Raw genomic sequence first — 19,669 nt, 5'->3', positions numbered from 1 at the left:
CTCCTACAGGGACATTGTCACCGCCACACGTTTATAAAAGTAGCTATTTGTTACATACTGCACAACGCAGATTGAATCAAAGTCTATAGATAATGTAATGACTCCGCCGCCCCCTCGTGTAAAAACACTGATATTTATTTATAATTTAGTTGGATTGAGCGAAAAAAAATCCTTCACAAATAGAGAAAAAAACCCCAGTGAATTGTGGCAACAACTATCAGGTAGACTTGTGTTATCTCCTCGGTTTGAGGTCAGCACATTAAGAGTAGTTACTTAACGTGATGATGTGCTAGTTAGCACTAGTTAGTTAGTCTGCCCACTGAGCAAAGACACGTCCAAAAGAAGTCAAATTAACGTCTTTGTCGAACGTTCAAAAGACGTCCACTGAGGAGCCAGAATGAAAGTTTTTATGACGTCTTTTTTAAACGTATTTTTAACGTCCAAAAAAGACGTCACAAAAACTTTCAATCCGAGCCATTTAAGTCCTATAGACGTCAATACTGAATGTTAAAGAGACATAGTTTTTTATCGTCTTTTAAAAGTTCACTATTGACGTCCAAGTGACATCCTTACAGGGTTCAAAATCTAAGTTTTCATGACGTCATTTCAACTTGGATTTCAACAGAAATAGCTTTTTCATTAACTAAATGTATTATTGTTAATGTATTGATGCATTAATTCCAGCGTTTATTTATTCATTTTTCCTGCATTTATCTATTCATATTTGTATTTATTTATTATTAATTTATTTATTTATTTCTCCTTCAGTCATTGTTTGTCCCTCACAGCAGCTGTGAGTTGTTTGATTTCTGATAAGCGGCTGAATTAATAAAAAGGTTTAATTCATGTTTTATTTTGCGAGTATAATCCATGTTCCAGCACTTATGAAATGTCCTTCAGATTCATGATGGAGAATAACAAACAGAACGATAAACGTGAGAGCTTGAGAAAAGTATGATCCAGGCAGGCCGTGTGGGGGTGCCTCAAAACCGCCTCCCTTATCTGGTCCAAACAAATCCAGACCATTCAGGACCAGAATCTAAACTTAGAAGGACAAACTGGCTGCTGCATTGTTGTTAGAGAAGCCAGCACTTCAACATAGCATGTTTCCTTGATGTCTGATCATATAGTCAGAACATTTTATAATTTTACTCACGACACATCTTACTGATTGAGCCTTTAAACCCTGAAGTGTTTTTTTCCCCCTGCGTGGTAAGTTTGCTTTTCATTACAAACCCTGGAGAAGGAAACACCTACTTTCATGATTGATGTGCCCTTCCGTGTGTTCGTCTCTCCTCAACACTCCCATAGATACCTTTTCTTATGAGCTTTTAAAAGTGTTGTTGCTAGGTGACACTGCAGCCCGCTGCTTACATAGCTGGTTGTTGTGCTGCATATGTAAGTCTGTGTTCATGTTCATGTGATTTAAGGAGAGATCAGACACATGGATATTAAGTAAGGAAAAGGTTAAATTAATGTGCTATATTAATGTGAAGAAAGAAACCAAAGGGAGGCTCTCAAACAATAGGAGAGGTGCAGCTGCAGCTATTAAATTAATGGTGCAATAGCGGCCTCTGCTGGATTGACAGGTTTAGCTTTAACTAGTATCTAATGATTTACAGTCTATGTTCCATCCACTATTAAACATTACAACACGAGGCATTACGACAGAAAGAATATAAAGTTAAATCAACTTAATCTGTGTCAGGATGGAGATGAGTTTTAGTTCCTACTCTCTGTATCCTCCTCCTAAAATTTTCTAATACGGCGATATCTCACAAATATTTTTGGACAGCTTCATGTCAAGTCCATGAAGTAATGTACATTTGCCTTCTGGATCATTTTGTAGTATCACTCCTCATTTTATACATCTCTACAAACGTTAACTTCTCTCCTTCAATATACAGAAGAGAGCATAAAGAGAAATCAAACACAGAATTGATGACTTGATCTCAAACACAACACGTCCTGAGACTAGTTCTGAACAGGCACTACTGGGACACTTTCAATTCTTTGTCAAAACCAGTAAACACAAACATCAAATCTTGAATGAAAATGAGCAGAAGGAAGAATAATCTTATGCAATCTTTTCCTCTTTCACAAGACATTCATCCACAAAACACGTCATTAAAAAAAAGAATATAAAATACAACAGCTGCAGTACAACACCAGATCAAACAAGAATGTGCTACATGTTAATAAATAAATCAGAAATCAAGTCTATCTTGTGTCTCTCTGAGTCATGACTGTCTACAATAGAGAAATAGAGCTACATGGTCGAGGTAAATCCCAAACGACCGCTGAGATCAACTCTTCCCAAAATACAGCAAAGCAGCTGGACCAGACTCTGTCTCTCCCTCCACCTTGAAGCAGTGTGCTGATCAGCTGACTCCAGTCTTTACAAACATTTTTATCATCTCATTGGAGACATGCCTGAGTCCAAGTCTGGATCACAGACTTCCTGTCTGACAGGAGACAGTAGGTGAAGCTGGGGAAGAATGTCTCGGACAGCAGGACTATCAGCACTGGCTCCCCTCAAGGCGGCGTTCTTTCTCCTCTTCTCCCTGTACACCAACAGCTGCATCTCCAGTCATCAGTCTGTCAAGCTCCTCAAGTTCGGAGAGACAGCACCGCCCTCATTGGACTCATCTCTGTTGCGGATGACTCTGCCTACAGGTGGAAGGCTGATCATCTGCTGACTTGGTGCAGAGAGAACAATCTAGAGCTTAATGCTCTGAAGACAGTAGAGATGGTTGTGGACTTTAGGAAAAACACAGTCACCCCATCACCATCGGTGACTCCACTGTGGAGTCTTTCTGCTTCCTGGGAACCACCATCACCCAGGACCTCAAGTGAAGAAAGGGCAGCAGAGGATGTACTTCCTGCAGCAGCTGAAGAAGTTCAACCTGACAAAGACCATGATGGTGCACTTCTACAATGCCATCATTGAGTCCATCCTCTCCTCCTCCATCACAGTCTGGTACGCTGCAGCCACAGCAAAGGACAAGTGCAGGCTGCAACGTATCAGCCGCTCTGCAGAGAGGGTGATTGGCTGCAACCTGCCATCTCTCCAGGACCTTGAGGCGTGCAGGTAAAATTGTGACCGACCCCTCTCACCCCGGTCATGGACTGTTTGAGACTCTCCCCTCTGGCAAGAGGCTGCGGTCCATCAGGACCAAAACCTCATGCCACGGGAACAGTCCCCGCCCCCCCCCCCCCCCCCCACACACACACACACACACACACACACACACACACACACACACACACACACACACACATAACCCATTCTCTCATCCAGCCCCCCAGTCAGAGAGTATTACAGTAATGTGAAGGCTGAAACTGGTTTGATGCGTTACATTGTCGCTAACTGGACTTCATATTTCCTGTTTACATTCACTCTGAGGAGATTTATCTACACTGTAAGATGTTCTTCACTGTCAACTGCACGACTCCTTCACTGCACCTACTGTTCATTTTGTTTTTTTACATTTTAATTATCTTATATATATTCATAAGCTTCTTATTTTTGCTTATTGTTTTGCACTAAAACACCAGGTCAGATTCCTTGTATGTGTTAATGTACTTGGAAATAAAGAACCGATTGTGAAAACAAGAGACACATACTCTGTGTTCTGAAGTTCATTATGTTTTATTATCACTGTTAAATTATCATTTGTGCTTCAAAAGGCAGCGACAGATTAAGTGATATTTTTCACAATGCTTCAGATTCAGAAGGGAGAGATGGCTGAGGCTCAACAGGAAGGTTGAGGGTTCGATCACAAGCTCCTGCAGCAACATGTCCGATGTATCCTTGGGAAAGACACTTAACCCTTAATTGCTGCCGCTGCTTCGTCGGTGGCGTATGAATGTGTAAAAGCGCTTTTAGTACTCAGAAGATTAGAAAAGAAATAAGCATTTATCGTTTACTGTTCATGTGATTTTATACATGTTTGTAATGTTGTGAAATTCATGCAAAATAATGGTGATAATCGTGAAACCGGGATTATTCCTCACACTATAACTGGAATGTCAGACAAGAATCCAGCAGTAGCAGCAGTTCATCCTCTGTGGATCATCAGGACACATCTGCTCCTCTCTGCATCACCGGCGTCCTGATCGCTCACATTCTTTCAGAGATCACCATCGCCATCTAATGAGAGAAGAGAGATCACAGAAATCAGAAATCATTTTCGACACAGGCTCCCGTCATCAGCTGTAAGTCATCAGATTCCCCCACAGCACTGTAACAGTCTTTGTTAGATGGAAACCTGAGCAGAAAACAGAAAGAGATGGACTTTAGAAAGAAGCTCTATGACAGGACATGAGGAAAATACAGAGAAAGATCGGTTCACATCAGCTCCACAGCTGACTGTCTGATGGTCTTACTGAAACTGGGCTCAGAGACTCGGACATGGAATTCACTTTGAATGTAAGCTGCTTCGGTGTTTCTTCAGACCGGATGGTGACAGTGAAGTGAAATAACTCAGTGGGAGGAGAGTTATGCTTGTTGATCAATAACTGTGGTGCAGTTATGTTACTGTGAGGAAGGGACTGTGTCTGACTTTCCTAAAATAATTGACAACATGTTTTTACATCCACCTCTAAGCGTTCACCGAATGAGCTGCTAACAACCTTCTTCCAGAGACAGAAGTTTCAACACATCCCTCTTCATGCGATGAAGATCAGGTCTTTGTAGTCTCTGCAATCTGGACAAAACTAGAAAGAGTTCTTAATAAGCAGCTTGACAAGTGGAAAAAAAAGCTGGTTCTGCTTTAGGCAGGCGGAGAGACGTGTGGAGGAGAGGACAGATTATATTGGACAACGTTAGCCATCTTCTCCACGACATCATGGCAGGCCAGAGAAGTCGCTGCAGTGGACGGTTTATTTCACTGCCCTGCAGGACTGAGAGGTTCAGGAGATCCTTTGTACCCAGAGGCATTAGGCTTCATAACACACAGGCCAACAGTAGCAGCTCATGACTGGAGCTGTGGGTAAACCTGCCTTTCCTCCTCTTTCTCCTTAACACTCTCTCACCCCAGGGATTGGTGCAATAATAAGAACTATTTAGGACTGCAGAGACTTTTAGTGTTTTAATGATCTGTTCATTTAATCTATGCAGCTTTTGATTACTCCGGACTTTGTTTGGAGTCCTGTTTTTAAAATTAACATTATCTTCTTCACTGGTTGTTCAATGTTTTAACTTCAATGTGTGCGCTACGGGATACTCCTGAATTTATTCCTGGGGATGAATCAAGTATCTATCTATCTCTCCAATAATATCACAAAATGCCTCACAAGTTACCAAAATAAAGGTTATTGTGTCAAGAGGAGTAACGGTGCTGTGAGTGAAATAAATACAACTATGTGACATGTTTCATCAAATAAAGAACCTGTTTCAAAAAAGCAAAAATAAAAAACTTTCACAGTAAATGTGCATCAAATACATAGGATGAACAGTAAAAAAAAAAACTCAAACCAGAACAAACATGCAACAGAAAGCAAACAGAGGTGCTCCAGGCCTGTAGAGGACACTACTTTGAACCCCCCCTCGGTTACAAAAGAAATGTAATCGATAATCGTTTTGTAATCCACATTTTTGTAAATGTTTCTTGTTGCATTGTGGGTTCTAGGATAGGCCTAATTCAAAACAGAAAAAAGGAGCACACTCAAACAGAAATAAAACTTCAGTTGCACGAGCGCAAAAAGAAAATAGATGACAAACAAAGCGCTGATAAAGGCTCTGTGCTGAAACGTGTGAAATTTTGCATTTCTGCACCCCTACTTTGAACTACGTTTAAGAAATCATGTCTTTCACAGATTTAATTCTCAAAAGGAGCAATGATGACAGAAGTTTTGAGGTTCACAAGGGAGAGATAAACACGTATCTACTGTAATGTTTACATTTTACTTTCTGTCATGATGACAATCATGATGGCGGTCCTGCACTACGAAGCAGGATTTGGGGTTAGAGGTCACTTCTTAACTGGGTATATTGCAACGGGAACTTACGCTTCACACCTAACCTGCACAGGAGCAGGTTATGTTCAAGATAAGAGATCAACCTGTGAAAATCTCCGCCCACTGACAAACATATCTCTTGATAGTGGAAGTCTGTGAGCTGATGGAGAGAGAGCGACAAACACGTGTCCCGTATGATTTTACACATAGTCCTTAAAGTGAATGATTATTTGTTACTGATATCCTTCATCCTTTAACAGAGACTGAAAAAGCACCGGAGCCTTTGCGTTGTGTTTTTAAAGTGTTAAATTATGAATAGCTTCTCATGGCTTTGAATTATATTTTCATATTAATGTTTAGTGTCTCCATGCCGCTCTGTTTATTATCGTCAGAGCTGCAGCTGAAATATAATTTCTCAAACTGTTATACTCGCCACATGAAAGAGTCAGAGCAACACATTCAGTTAAGAGAAAAATCAGGAGTTATTATCTTCAGTTCTAAAGTGAACTAACGATGGGAAGAACATATAATAAGCTGTAGGTTGGACATTAATACTCGTCAATGTTACTTTTTTTCTGCCAGATGTCCTTCCTGCATTTGTTCCTGCAGCTGTGTAACTTTAGTCTTTGGGAGTCTGTCTGTCTTAAACTTCTTCATATTATTAATATAGTTTGATCAGAGTTTGTTAGATATGACGATCTGCTGATAGCAGACTCTGTGATGATTGTGATGGGTTATATGACGCTAACTCTGCCACTTTTATGTGATGAGCTCTCTGAAACTCTGGGTTTACTTATCAGGTTGATAACCAGCTTCATGTGACTGTTCAGCCCGATATTGTATGTCAGGGTTAATGAAGCCAGGTATGTTGAACTCTCTTCGTAGCATTGACCCAAGAGAAGGATTTTTCTGACAGAAAACAAGAATTTCAATATATGTATGACCTGATATGTGGAGGGTTTACTAAAGAACAATGAGAGACTGACCTCAGAGTCTCCAGTCGACAGTTTGGATTCTTCTCAAGATCACACAGCAGCTTCACTCCTGAATCGTGCAGCTTGTTCCCTCTCAGGTCCAGCTCTCTAAGATGGGAGGGGTTGGACTTCAGAGCTGAGGCCAGAGAAGAACAACTGATCTCTGACAAACTGCAGACCCTCAATCTGAATAAAGAAAAGAAGATGAATAAAAATAATGTATAATCCACTCACATGTGTTCAGGTTGTAATGAGTATCTCAACATCACTTTGTCCTGATGAATAAAGTTTTCTCAAAATGATTAGAGGATAATTTCTGATTGTGTATTCACTAAATCTAAATCCTCCAAATGTCAGCACAACATTCATACAGCTGTTCATGTGCACAGATGAATAACAGTCAGATGTCCCGTCATTATTGGATCTGTTACTAAAGGACAGTTCATGGAGGTTTAGCAGAGTCGTCTCTACAATCCTAAATGTCTTTGTGCTGCTCTTCACTGTATCTGTGAATTTCATATTGAGCTTGTTTGGAAGTTAAAGGTGATGAGAGGCTCATTAACTGTTTGTGATCATCACCAAACATTCTTTACACCTGTGAGCCGTACAGGAAGCTTTTCTTAGATCAGAGGTATGACCGTCTAACAATCTACTGAGTCATAAAGGCAGGCAGGAAAAACACAACATGACACCCAGAAACAAGTGATTAGCAGACCCTCTTCAGTGGACTCAGGAGGTCAGTGGGGGCTGGGAGCAGAGCTCCTGCTAATGCTAGCTTGTTTGATGGTGCTCAGCTTGTTTTTAGGTTAGGATTCACACAGTGTTCATCATTCCTGAGGTGTTTAACAGTAGTACAGACTCAAAGAAGGAAAAGGTGTCTGACCTCAGAGTCTCCAGTCTGCAGTTTGGACTTTGAAGATAATAACACAACAGCTTCACTCCTGAATCCTGCAGCTTGTTCCCTCTCAGGTCCAGCTCTCTGAGATGGGAGGGGTTGGACTTCAGAGCTGAGGCCAGAGAAGAACAACTGATCTCTGACAAACTGCACCACCTCAATCTGAATAAAGAATAAATGAAGAAGAAAAATAATGTATAATCCATGTGTTCAGGTTGTGATGAATATGTCAACATCACTTTGTCCTGATGTATTAAGTTTTCTCTAAATGATTAGAGGATCATTTCTGGTTGTGTATTCAATCTAAATCCAAATATCAGCACAACATTCATACAGCTGTTCATGTGCACAGATGAATAACAGGCTGCTGATCTCAGTCAGCTCTGTGATGTTAGTACATTTATCAAATCAGACATTATTGAAAGTGTAGAGTGAAACTAGTTTGAATTAAAAAATAAAAAATAGGGATCAATGATTATGCTATGAAAAGAAGTAGGAAAAGCAACAGACATGTAAAGACATGCAATTTAAAAAGTCAGTGTAAAATTGTAAACAGTTGAATCAAGACAAAACTGATCATATTACATCAGCATATAGAATTAGACTACAAACAGCCAATCATGTTGCAGGGATATGGGTAGGCCACCTTACAGACCTCAGGAACTGAAAAGAAACAGCCAAAGCTGGCGGTAGCGACGCTGACGAAAACGCCGAACCTACCGGCTCAAAGCAGGAGAAAACATCCTCGACAACACAACAAGAAAGGCCGCTTAACTTTCAGAGTCAGGGGCATATTGGCGCTTTACAGTCCGGCAAAAAACAGAGTAAATTTCTCTGTTAACTGTGCCGAAGTGCAGCTAAAACCGCGACACCACAAACCTATTCCCCCATTGGAAACAATATGACCCGTTAGAACACAACACACCAAAGGAAATACATGTCCAAATGTCATAAACAAGTGTTAGTGTGAACCGTATTGTAAATAATATAAACTGTCTATGCATGGTGTGTGGACCCCAGCGGGCCAGTGAGTGTTACTCCCCAGCAGCAAACTGTAATATCAGCGTTTTCCAGCTCTGTGCTCTAAGCTTATAATGGTGAAATATCTCTGTTTAATTATAATTCGTCATGTTCTGACAATAAAGTATAATTAAACCATAATTAACCATCTGGTTTCTTCAACTTTCACTCAGGAGCAAAAATCAGCTTTTAAATTTGAAAGAAATAATGATAGACAATTATCGTGATAATTATCGATATCGACTGATATGAAATAAAAAAAATTGTCATATCATCCAGGCCTACCCTTAACACATTATGATTGCAAAATTATTTTTATTGTTTGCTTAAAATAGTAAATGAACAGGTGAAGTAATAAATGGGTTAGATTAGGAAAAACACAGTAGTCAAACAATGCACGAAAGGAATTAATCCAGAAATCTGTTAACTGTGCAGCATTAAGAATCTACGAATCCAAAGAGGCAGTCGGTAAGAATGCTGAACTTTAAGAACTTTAAAAGACTGTTTGGCGTGGATTACAGCCGCAGCGCTGCCCGCTCAGGCAAGCGCTGCCCGCTCAGGCAAGCGCTGGCCGCTCAGGCAAGCGCTGCCCGCTCAGGCAAGCGCTGGCCGCTCAGGCAAGCGCTGCCCGCTCAGGCAAGCGCTGACTTTGTTTGTTTGGGTTTTGATAGTGGGGCTCTTCATTTCTATATAAAGTGTTTGACTGTTTGTTTATGCGCTACTGTGGGATTAATTTAATATGTTAAGCGTTGTTGATAAACTGTCGCGGAAGCACAGGGGGATGAAGGACTTTTAAGTTAATCGATTGATTGATTTGATTGCTTGAGTGGGCATATCTTTGTCACAAGTGGGTGAAAGTAAGTATAAAGTGAGAGGTTTGCAAAAAATACATGAAGTTTAAAACACATAAATAGAATATTTATTTGATAAAAGTCAATAAATATGTTAAAATGCAGAACATATGTTAATTAATAAGTGTAAAAGATTGGTTAAAAGCAGCAGTTAAACTTTAATTTAATGAGGAAAATTTACATTAATTCAGTATGTGTGTTTGGAATGTTAAAGCTGTTTGTTTGCATTAATCACATGTCAACATGTTAGATTTTATTTTTTTATTTTTCTTCTTTCAAAGGTTTTTCTTCTAAACTGAAAACTAAACCTAAACTAAATCTCAAAATAAAAGGAACCAAAGGGAAGTGTTTGAGTGTAGTCCAGTCTTCTGGGTTGACATTATTCCTTTCAAGTTGGGAAGCAGCACAGCACAGGTGAAATTGACAAAAAGTGTTCATGATTTCCATTATTAACAGAACCAGAGGAAACCAGAGGCTTCATGTGCAAGTTTTTTTTTTTTACTTTGACAGGATATAGAAACGTTATCAAAACTCAATCTAAACTTGCTCTGAATCAGTGATACTCAACCTGTGGCTCTCAGGCCGCATGTGTCTCTTTTGTGACTAGTTGTGGCTCTTTTAAGACCTAATGGAAGAAAAAACCTGCTCAACTCCCTTTTAACATCAAACAACTGGGTGCTGAATCCCGAAAAAATTTCAAACAAGATTAGAATACAATTTTGTAGTGCTGTCCTTTTTGTTTTTCTCTTCTAAGACCAAGCCTTCTGTTAAAGGTGGAGAAGCTAGTAGCAGGTAGAATTAGCAGAAGTCCCAGGATAGCTGATTAGCATCAGATAGCTGACAGACAACACAGGGGGGATTTCCATACGGCACTTTTATTCTACAATACTTCATACTGTATGGAGAACACAAAGCCAGGTCTCTAGGGCGCTAAATTCACTCAAACATGAGCAGTAATATAAAGACGTAACCTGCACAAACTCGTCACTGAGGTTGAGAGCAGAGGTGGAAAGTAGTGAATTACATTTACTCTCGTTACTGTAATTGAGTAGTTTTTTGTGTACTTTTTAAATTAGTTTTTTAAATCTGTAATTGTATTTTTACTTAAGTAGTTTTTTTTTAGTATTGTACTGTGCTAAATTTCTAATTAGGGCTGGGTATCACTTCTGATTGTCTGAATCGATTCCGATTCATAAGGCGGTGGACGGTGGCCAGCAGCCGCAGCAGCCGAGCTACGATAAAGTTTATAATAATAATAAAGTTTATTTATAAAGCACTTATCAAAACCAACGGCACAAAGTGCTAGTCTGAGATCCTCAGACAGGTCGCTCCACAGCCGAGGAGCCCGAGCTACAAATGCTCGGTCTCCTTTAGTTTTCAAGTTTGAGGTGTGAACAGTAAGGAGGTTCCTGCCTGAGGATCTCAGGTTACGCACTGGCTGGTAAGGGGACAGCAGTTCAGAAACATATTCTGGGGCCAGACCGTGAAGTGCTTTAAAAGTAAGAAGTAAAACCTTAAAATCAAGCCTAAAAGAAATGGGTAGCCAGTGTAAGGTCAACAGGAGTGATATGTTCTCTCTTCTTCGTTTTTGTTAAAAGTCTTAAAATTTTTTCACGATTTGGAGACAGCTGATTCATTTTTGGTTTACACCTGTTAAAATACCTTTACAATCGTCTAATCTTAAAGAGATAAAAGCATGAATAATTGTTCGTGTGTCGTTAAAAGATGGCATTGATCTTATTCTAGCAATATTCCTGAGGTGGTAATAGCATGACTGGACAACTTGTTTTGTGTGTTTCTCAAAGGTTAGATTGCTATCAAAGGTCACTCCCAGGTTTCCAATCATTAAAATGTCAGTTTTGTCAGTGTTTAATTTGAGAAAATTAGCTGACATCCATTTCTTAATGTCTGTAAAACAATTTCTGAGGTCTTCTAGGTTTGGAGAAGCCCTTTGGTCAATTGGGAGATACAGCTGTGTGTCATCAGCGTAGCAGTGAAACTGAATGTTGTGTCTTTGTATAATTTGACCAAGAGGGAGCATATAGAGGGAGAATAAAATTGGTCCCAATATCAACCCTTGGGGGACTCCACAGTTCACTGTGGAGTGAGGGGAAGCATGTTCATCAATAGACACAAAAAAATTCCGATCTAATAAATAAGTAGTAGAACCACTTCAGAGCTGTCCCAGAGAAACAAACTCAGTGCTGAAGCCTCTCAATAAGAATTTTATGGTCCATTGTATCAAATGCTGCACTTAAATCAAGCAGTACAAGGACAGAGCATACACCAGTATCAGCCATTCTTAAAATATCATTTGTTACTCTAATAAGCACAGTCTCAGTACTATGTTTTTGTCTGAAACCAGACTGGAACTTTTCATAATTGTCATTATTTTTCAGTACTTCAAGCAGTTGCATTGCGATAGTTTTTTCCAGAATTTTTGCAATAAATGGTAACTTTGAGATTGGTCTGTAGTTGCTGCAGTCTGATGGATCGAGGCCGGTGGCTGAACACAAGCAGTGGGACATGACCAGAGGATAGGGAACTATTAACGATTGAAAGTAGCCAGGGTGCTGTCACATCCATTAGTTCCAAGAAGTACTTAGGGGGCAGTACATCAATAGGTCTTGTAGAGCGCTTTAGCTGTGCAATTGTAGTCATAAGATCATTAAAAGAAACTGGTACAAAACTTGTTAAAATTTCACGGTTGGGACAGGGGACATCAATAAAAGAATCAGGGGCTATTATTGTTGATTGTATCTCACTTATTTTATCATGAAAGAAATTTAAAAATTTAAGACATTCTTCGGGGGATGAATTACCTTGAAAACGTACAGAATTTAAAAGCCGGTCTACTGTGTTAAAAAGGGCTCTGGGGCTGTGTTTATTAGTATGGATTAAAACAGAGAAATAGTTGGTTCTTGCATTTCTGACCTGCTCATTAAAATAGATCATACATGCTTTCATTTCTTGGTAATGTAACTCGAGTTTTGTCTTCCTCCATCTCCACTCTACCTTTCTGCATTCTCTCTTGTACTTGCGAACATCACTGTTGATCCAGGTTACCAACTTTGTTTTATGCATAGTCTTAGTCTTAAGATGCACAACATAATTTAAGGTGGATGTACAGAGTAGGTTAAAATCATTCATTAGAGACTCTGTGTCTGAGGAATTAGGTATAATTCTTTCAGGAAAACTGGATACAAATTTTGGGACCATTTCTTCATTAAAAATGCGAGACCATTTAGCTTCTGTCTTTTTCTCCAATTCGGTTGAGATAATGCTGTCAAATAAAAGACAAGAGTGATGTGATATGAACAGGTCAGTCATGCATAGAGTGTTTAGACTCAAAACACAGGTAAAAACCAGATCCAAGGTATGTCCACGGTTATGTGTAGGCCCATGGACATGCTGCTTTAAACCAAAATAATAAAGTCTTTTGCAAAAGAATCAGAAGGGTTGTCGACATGAATATTGAGTATCAAATCATACTCTGGGGGGCATAATTCACAAATGTGAGAGGTATCCCCGGGTTTTAGCCATGTCTCTGTTATAAACATGAAATCAACATTGTTGGAACTTATAAAATCATTTAGAATAAAAGTCTTGCTTGAGATAGCCCTGACATTTAAAAGACCAAACTTAACTGAGATAGGAGGAGATGAAATTGAAGTTGTGGGTTGCTTGCTGATATTTATTAAATTCGAAGGAACAGAAAATCTTTTAACTCTCACAGAGAAGTTCCTTTTACTAATTCTGACAGGAATATTAAAAATATCACTATCAATTTATATTTCTGAGAAAAACGAGGACAACAGTTGTGTACAAGAATGTGCAGCAGCAGCATCAGCACAGCGAGAAGAGCTCAGTCAACCTGAGACTCATCAGTGTGTCTCACCAGCAGCTCTCTCCCATTCACAGCATGTCTTTCCTGTCACACAGAAATATCTGCCTTCATAACAAAAAGTGGAAAAAACACATTAACTTCCTTTTACTGCATATAAGAGATTTTCTTTAGTATCGTTAGTAACCTTCAGAGCACTGGAATTATCTGCCTCATGTTGAAAAACATAAAGAATTATTGTAGAGATATTCTCACTTAGCTCGGAAACTTTTACATGATATTGCAGGTCTAAATGAATAAAATAAAACTGTATGTGTCTCCACTGTTAGGGTAATTAATTTGTTTCACTGTCATCATTTTCTCATTGAATCTTCAGAAGGATGACGCTGAGTATTGTGGGCTCAACATCCAGCTGACAGTCATCACACTCTCTTCTCTCTTCATACTGACAACAAAAACAGAGAGAATACTCTTTAACAATATGCTGATTACTACAAAGAGTTTAAATAATATCAGGAGGTAGTTCCAGATTTGTGTTGTTGTTTTTCTATTCCAAAAGGTTGTGGTCCAACACATAACTTATTCAAAAGGAAAGGTTATTATTGCCAGGAAATGGGAAACAAGATTTACATTTTGGATATTGAAATCTGGATTTTGACATTCTTCCTACTCTAGTGTAGATTTTCTTATTCCTCCCACTGATACTGAATCTTTATGTGTTTTGGACACGCAGACTTTAATCTCAAAACAAGAACAGAAAATCAGGTCTCGCCTCTGAACTTTGTCTTGTTGCCTTGTACATGAAACAAATCTAAATATTATAAACATTTTAACATAATTCTTAAAATGCAAAAATAAAAATCATCCTTCTCTGCTCTTTGTCTTCCTCGAGCCTTAACACTTTACCCATGGTTAAAAGCACCTGAATGACCTCATTAAGAAACAAATTTAACTGGCTTTACATGTTTAAACGATGTCACGTATAGGAAATGTTCTTAAAGGTGTAATGTGTAGATTTTTTACACTAATATCTAAAGTAATTAAAAATGAACTCAACCTATGTTATATATATGTTTGTTGTTGAATTCTTATAAATATTTCCAACAGTTATCAAAGCCAGAGACGGCCTGCGTCTTTCGTGACTGCTGCCATGTTTATCGTTGCCAAATCCAAATGATCTTATATTGTTATTTAAGGGGGAGCTAAAATGATGGGGACTAGGACCTGGGGGACATCATTCAGCAAATGACTGGTTAGCACCTAATATTGTCTATGGTTAGCACGCAGTGGTCGGCAGCCTGAGCTGTTTACAGGTGCGGTCATGCAAGCATGCTGCATGCCATAGGTGACGTTGGCGGCGAGCATCTGCGCGCCTGATTTGTTCAAGTGCAACCCATCCACACCGAAAAGATGCCTCCTACCCCAAAAAACATTAAGATTGTCAACAAATCCTATGCTGTGGGAGTGGCAAACAAGGGAGAGCCAGGTGTTCAGACTGAGCAGTAGACCCTGGAGAGGAAGAAGGGAGCGGGGGGAAATCCCGTTCATCCAGGATAGAAAACTTGTTTTCCAGTCGTAGAGACTCCGTTTGAAGTGGGTGAAGTTTAGCACTATTTTTTCCTTTGCCAGCAACAATCCATGGCTCCTTTGGCTCCTTTCGGCCAGGAGTAGAGCTAGTCAGTACCTTAGGCTTTGCCCCTCGCTGGGTCCAGTAGTCTACGACTTGGGCCGTGACAGTATCCAGACATGGGACAGTTGAGTCAAGCTCTCCTCCGGCCTGAGAAGTGGTGGCCGCAGGGCCCATGGTTATTATGGAGTCCATGATCCGCTCTTCATCTTTGATCTGGTACAATATGGATATCGTCCCTTCCAGTTCGGATATTTTTTGGGTCAAGAGAAGACAGCTATCGCATCTGGATGGTGGGGTTAGTGGCGGCATAGTCCCTTCGGTTTGGTCGTGGTTGGCTTCGGCTGATTAGCTCAGGCTAAAAACAAACCGAGTTGCTTCTAGCAGCAATGCTCTTTCACCCGGCATCCGCAAGCAAGACCGGCATGTCGGCAGCAGCCGCCTCGCAGCTACATTGCGGCTCGTAGAGATAGCCAAGAACATCCGATTCGAGCACAAGACCTTCAAAATCCCCTTCATCCATATCAGTTTGAGTTGAAACATACTTTTTTCGCCATTATCAGCTTGGAAGCTATGCTAACAAGCAATATGGCAGACGTTAAGTTTCGATTCTGGGAGTGAGGTCCCACCCATTGATCTGTGATAGGTCTGTAACTTCAGTGGTCAAAAATATGAAGAACTTGCATTGTAGTTTCACTCCCGCTAACCACAACAGCCGCCGATGACGCAAAATAACAATTTTTGCGTCATCGGAGGCTCCTTATCAGATTTAGAAATACAAAGATATTCCAATTTAGGGGAAAATGAGGGCGGGATGCACAACCATTCAAAAATACTACCAGGTTTCTAATGATACAAAGCTTAGTGCAAGTGGATGAAGTATCCCTTTAAACTGGTAATTTTACTTGTACTTAAGTAAAATCTTATGAAAGTAATAGTACTTTTACTTGAGTAGATTATTTTAGTACTCTTTCGACCTCTGATTCAGAGCCCTCTCACCATTTTACACACATGAAGATGGATGTCAGAAAATGTAACTACCATTACTGTGCACCATCAATCAAAGGATATGGGCTGGATTTAAAATAAATACATTTTAATGATAGCGTACAAATTAAAACAACCTGTTCTTGTTTTTTGTGTGTCTATAACTTTCAGTTTACAACTAACCCAAAGACGAAGAGCTCTATTGTTGCTCTATTGTTGCTCTTTAAATTGTTGTACTTTATTTCTTAACCAGGTCTTGTTGAACAGCTGCTCATTAAAGATGAGACGTTGCATCTCAAGGTGCTAACCTTTAATGAATTCAAACAGTTTCTATTATAGACATATATATATTACAGTCAGTGATCTGACCTCAGAGTCTCCAGTCTGCAGTTTGGCCTTTGCAGATAATCACACAGCAGCTTCACTCCTGAATCCTGCAGCTTCTTGTTGTCGCTCAGGTCCAGCTCTCTAAGATGGGAGGGGTTGGACTTCAGAGCTGAGGCCAGAGAAGAACAGCTGATCTCTGACAAACTGCAGCCACTCAATCTGAATAAAGAAAAGAAGAAGAAAAATAATGTATAATCCACTCACGTGTTCAGGTTGTGATGAGTATCTCAACATCACTTTGTCCTGATGAATAAAATGTTCTCTAAATGATTAGAGGATAATTTCTGATTGGGTATACACTAAATCTAAATCCTCCAAATGTCAGCACAACATTCATACAGCTGTTCATGTGCACAGATGAATAACAGGCTGCTGATCTCAGTCAGCTCTGTGATGTTAGTACATTTATCAAATCAGACATTATTGAATAGTAAGTCTTTATGATTTCACTTCTTAACACAACCAGAGGAAACCAGAGGCTTCATGTGCACGTTGTTTTTAATCTTCATGAAGAGTTAAAAAAAATCTCTGCATAAAGATGATTCCTAAATCTGGAATACTTTGACAGGATATAGAAACGTTATCAAAACTCAATCTAAACTTGTTCTAAATGATAAACTCTCTGAATAGTCCCACCGGCCTTTCACTGTAGTTGCTGACCACTGTGGAATTTTACATTTAATTTTCCACAAACATACACGTAAGTGTACAATTTGATCTCTGTAGGGTTTTTTTTTTCACTTGTGTGAGGGTAAATAGGCTCTAACCAAACAGGGAGGGGGAGGGGAACAGCAGGTGTTGTTACATCTCATAAGCTGCTACTGGATGCTTCAATTTCCGTTAGGATGAATTAAGTATTTAAAGAATTAAATTAAGTATCTATCTATCTATCTATCTATCTATCTTGCCTGAACGTAAATGTATTAATAAATTAGTAATGAAAGGTGAGATTATTTGTGCAGCACATTTCATACAGAGGCAATTTAAAGTGCATTAAAGTAGATGGATGGATGAATACCGTCTCTCACTATCTTACTCACATGTAAGATAGATGTCAGAGATCAATGACTCTTTCTATCACACACTCAGAACACAACAGAGGCACCACCTGGTGGAGCTATTTGGTAATACAACAATATTCAGACTGTTACACTCTGACTGATGGAGCACAATGTTGAGTCTGTGAATACAGATAACTATTCCATCACATATTTAATTTCTCTCCTTTGAGTCACTCTACATACTGTTCAGACATTTGGAAGGATCGACATGAACTAAATACATTTCCTCAGATTTAATACAGGATACGACTAAAAATGTAACTACCAATACTGTGCAACATCAATCAAAGGATGTGGGTTGGATTTAAAATAAATAAATATTAACGATAAAATACAAATGAATACATGTTCTTGTTTTTGTTTGTCTAAAACTTTCAATTTGCTTGTTCTACAAATAACACAAAGATGAAGCGCTCTATTGTTGCTTTTTAGTAATTGTAAGTATGTCTGTTAAGTAATGCTGTTTTGGATGTTTGTGTATTACTTTATATTTGTGTTAGGACCCCCTTAAAGATGAGACGATGCATCTGAAGCTGCTGACCTTTCATAAATTCAAATTCAATTTCTATTATATATTACAGTCAGTGATCTGACCTCAGAGTCTCAAGTCTGCAGTTTGGACTCTCCAGTCCAGCCGATAGCCGATAGATAGAATCCTGCAGGTCGTAGTTGTCACTCAGGTCCAGCTCTCTGAGATGGGAGGGGTTGGACTTCAGAGCAGAGGCCACGACGTCACAGTGAGTCCCTGATAGTCCACAGAAAGAAAGTCTGTTGTGACGCATATGATAGAGAAATATTACTTACAAAGAAAGCGATTTATATATAATTTATTGATATTTATTATCTTGATGATTAAACAGTTTGACATGTCCTGTTTTGTCTTAACTTTATACATCAATGGAATCTTTAACTGACACAAAACTTCAAGTAAATGGTAAATGGACTTGAGCTTATATAGCACTTTTCTAGTCTTCTGAATACTCAAAGCACACTGCATGTCTCGCCTACACAGTCACACACTGATGGCAGAGGTTGCTATGTAGGGAGACCATCAGAAGTAACTAATCCCATTCATACACATTCATACGCCGCCGCCGAAGCAGCGGGAGCATTTCGATGTTGAGTGTCTTGTCCAAGGACACATTGAACATGTTGATGCAGGAGCTGGGGATCGAACCCTCAACCCTCCAGTTGAGGGACGACGACTCTACCACTGATCCACAGCCGCACAAGTCTCATCACTCGTTTTCAAACCAGCACATTTTTTTATCTTTCAATCATTTACTAAATGTTGCAGATTAATGAAAACAAATGTAGTTCTATTTCACGGTTCCTGACTGCAAGGCAGTTCTTGATTTTTACATCAATCGATTTTTTTTTCAAACCTCTACTTCTCACTGAATATCTCATCTCACGCAAGCGCAGGTCGAGTATTTATACCAACAAAGTAACGTCTGACCTCTGATGACCCCCGTATAACTACCGGTGTCATCTGAGCACTCATTCCCTATCATCTTCTTGCTTATACAGGTCACTGTAGTAGCATTGAGTTGATCGAATAGCATCGCATAACTTAACTTCAACAAAAGTGTTGCCTGTAGCCTTGTGACCATTTGGTCTGAGCAGCGGATTGTAAGCCCCCCAAAGGCTTGTGCTCCCGCTTGTGCTAACATGAGCACGTTCGCTCTGTGTTAGCTTACATACTGGTTAAAGTGTTGGTGAAGAGAGTGCTTTCTCTCCCCTCTTGCCATAGTAGTGTAATATTCATTTTGCCTCACGTTCTCACACTCGGCTGAAGTGCTCTCACTCAGGCTAACTTTAGCTAGACTATCGCCACTTGCTGATTTGGATATTTCAGTCAGTGGAGTGCTCTTGCTCTGCCAGACTCACTAGTCCACTGTATCGGACATAGCCGCTAGGAGGAATTCTCATAACTGTGCTAACTATATGGCCCTGTTCAATCCTGAGGATTGCCACGATCTTTGCCCTTGATGCCTTGGTATTGAACATCTGAAGGAGGGTCTCTCAGAGGACCCGTGCATTAACTGCAGCTTCATGCCTT

General features: G+C 39.7%; 1 protein-coding gene across 2 annotated transcripts in view; it reads right to left on the bottom strand.

The window, feature by feature from the left end:
* Window positions 1-3,633: 3,633 nt before the first annotated feature.
* The window catches only part of LOC109982025 (NLR family CARD domain-containing protein 3-like), a 29,124-nt gene continuing 13,088 nt past the window's right edge, over window positions 3,634-19,669 (bottom strand). Inside the window, exons 11-15 of one of the 2 annotated variants that reach the window (XM_065963515.1) lie at window positions 18,202-18,375; window positions 16,529-16,705; window positions 7,819-7,992; window positions 6,948-7,121; window positions 3,634-4,153 (exon numbers count right to left, since the gene is read on the bottom strand). In XM_065963515.1, coding sequence (XP_065819587.1) covers window positions 4,141-4,153; window positions 6,948-7,121; window positions 7,819-7,992; window positions 16,529-16,705; window positions 18,202-18,375 — 712 coding nt within the window. In that variant the 3' untranslated portion in view covers window positions 3,634-4,140. Of the gene's footprint in view, window positions 4,154-6,947; window positions 7,122-7,818; window positions 7,993-16,528; window positions 16,706-18,201; window positions 18,376-19,669 lie in introns of those variants that run through there. The other variant, XM_065963518.1, reaches the window with a different exon arrangement.

Source organism: Labrus bergylta, chromosome 2 (assembly GCF_963930695.1).
Source record: "Labrus bergylta chromosome 2, fLabBer1.1, whole genome shotgun sequence".
NCBI lineage: Eukaryota > Metazoa > Chordata > Actinopteri > Labriformes > Labridae > Labrus > Labrus bergylta.
Note: the sequence above shows the minus strand (reverse complement) of the source record. Positions and strands in the feature narration are given on the sequence as shown.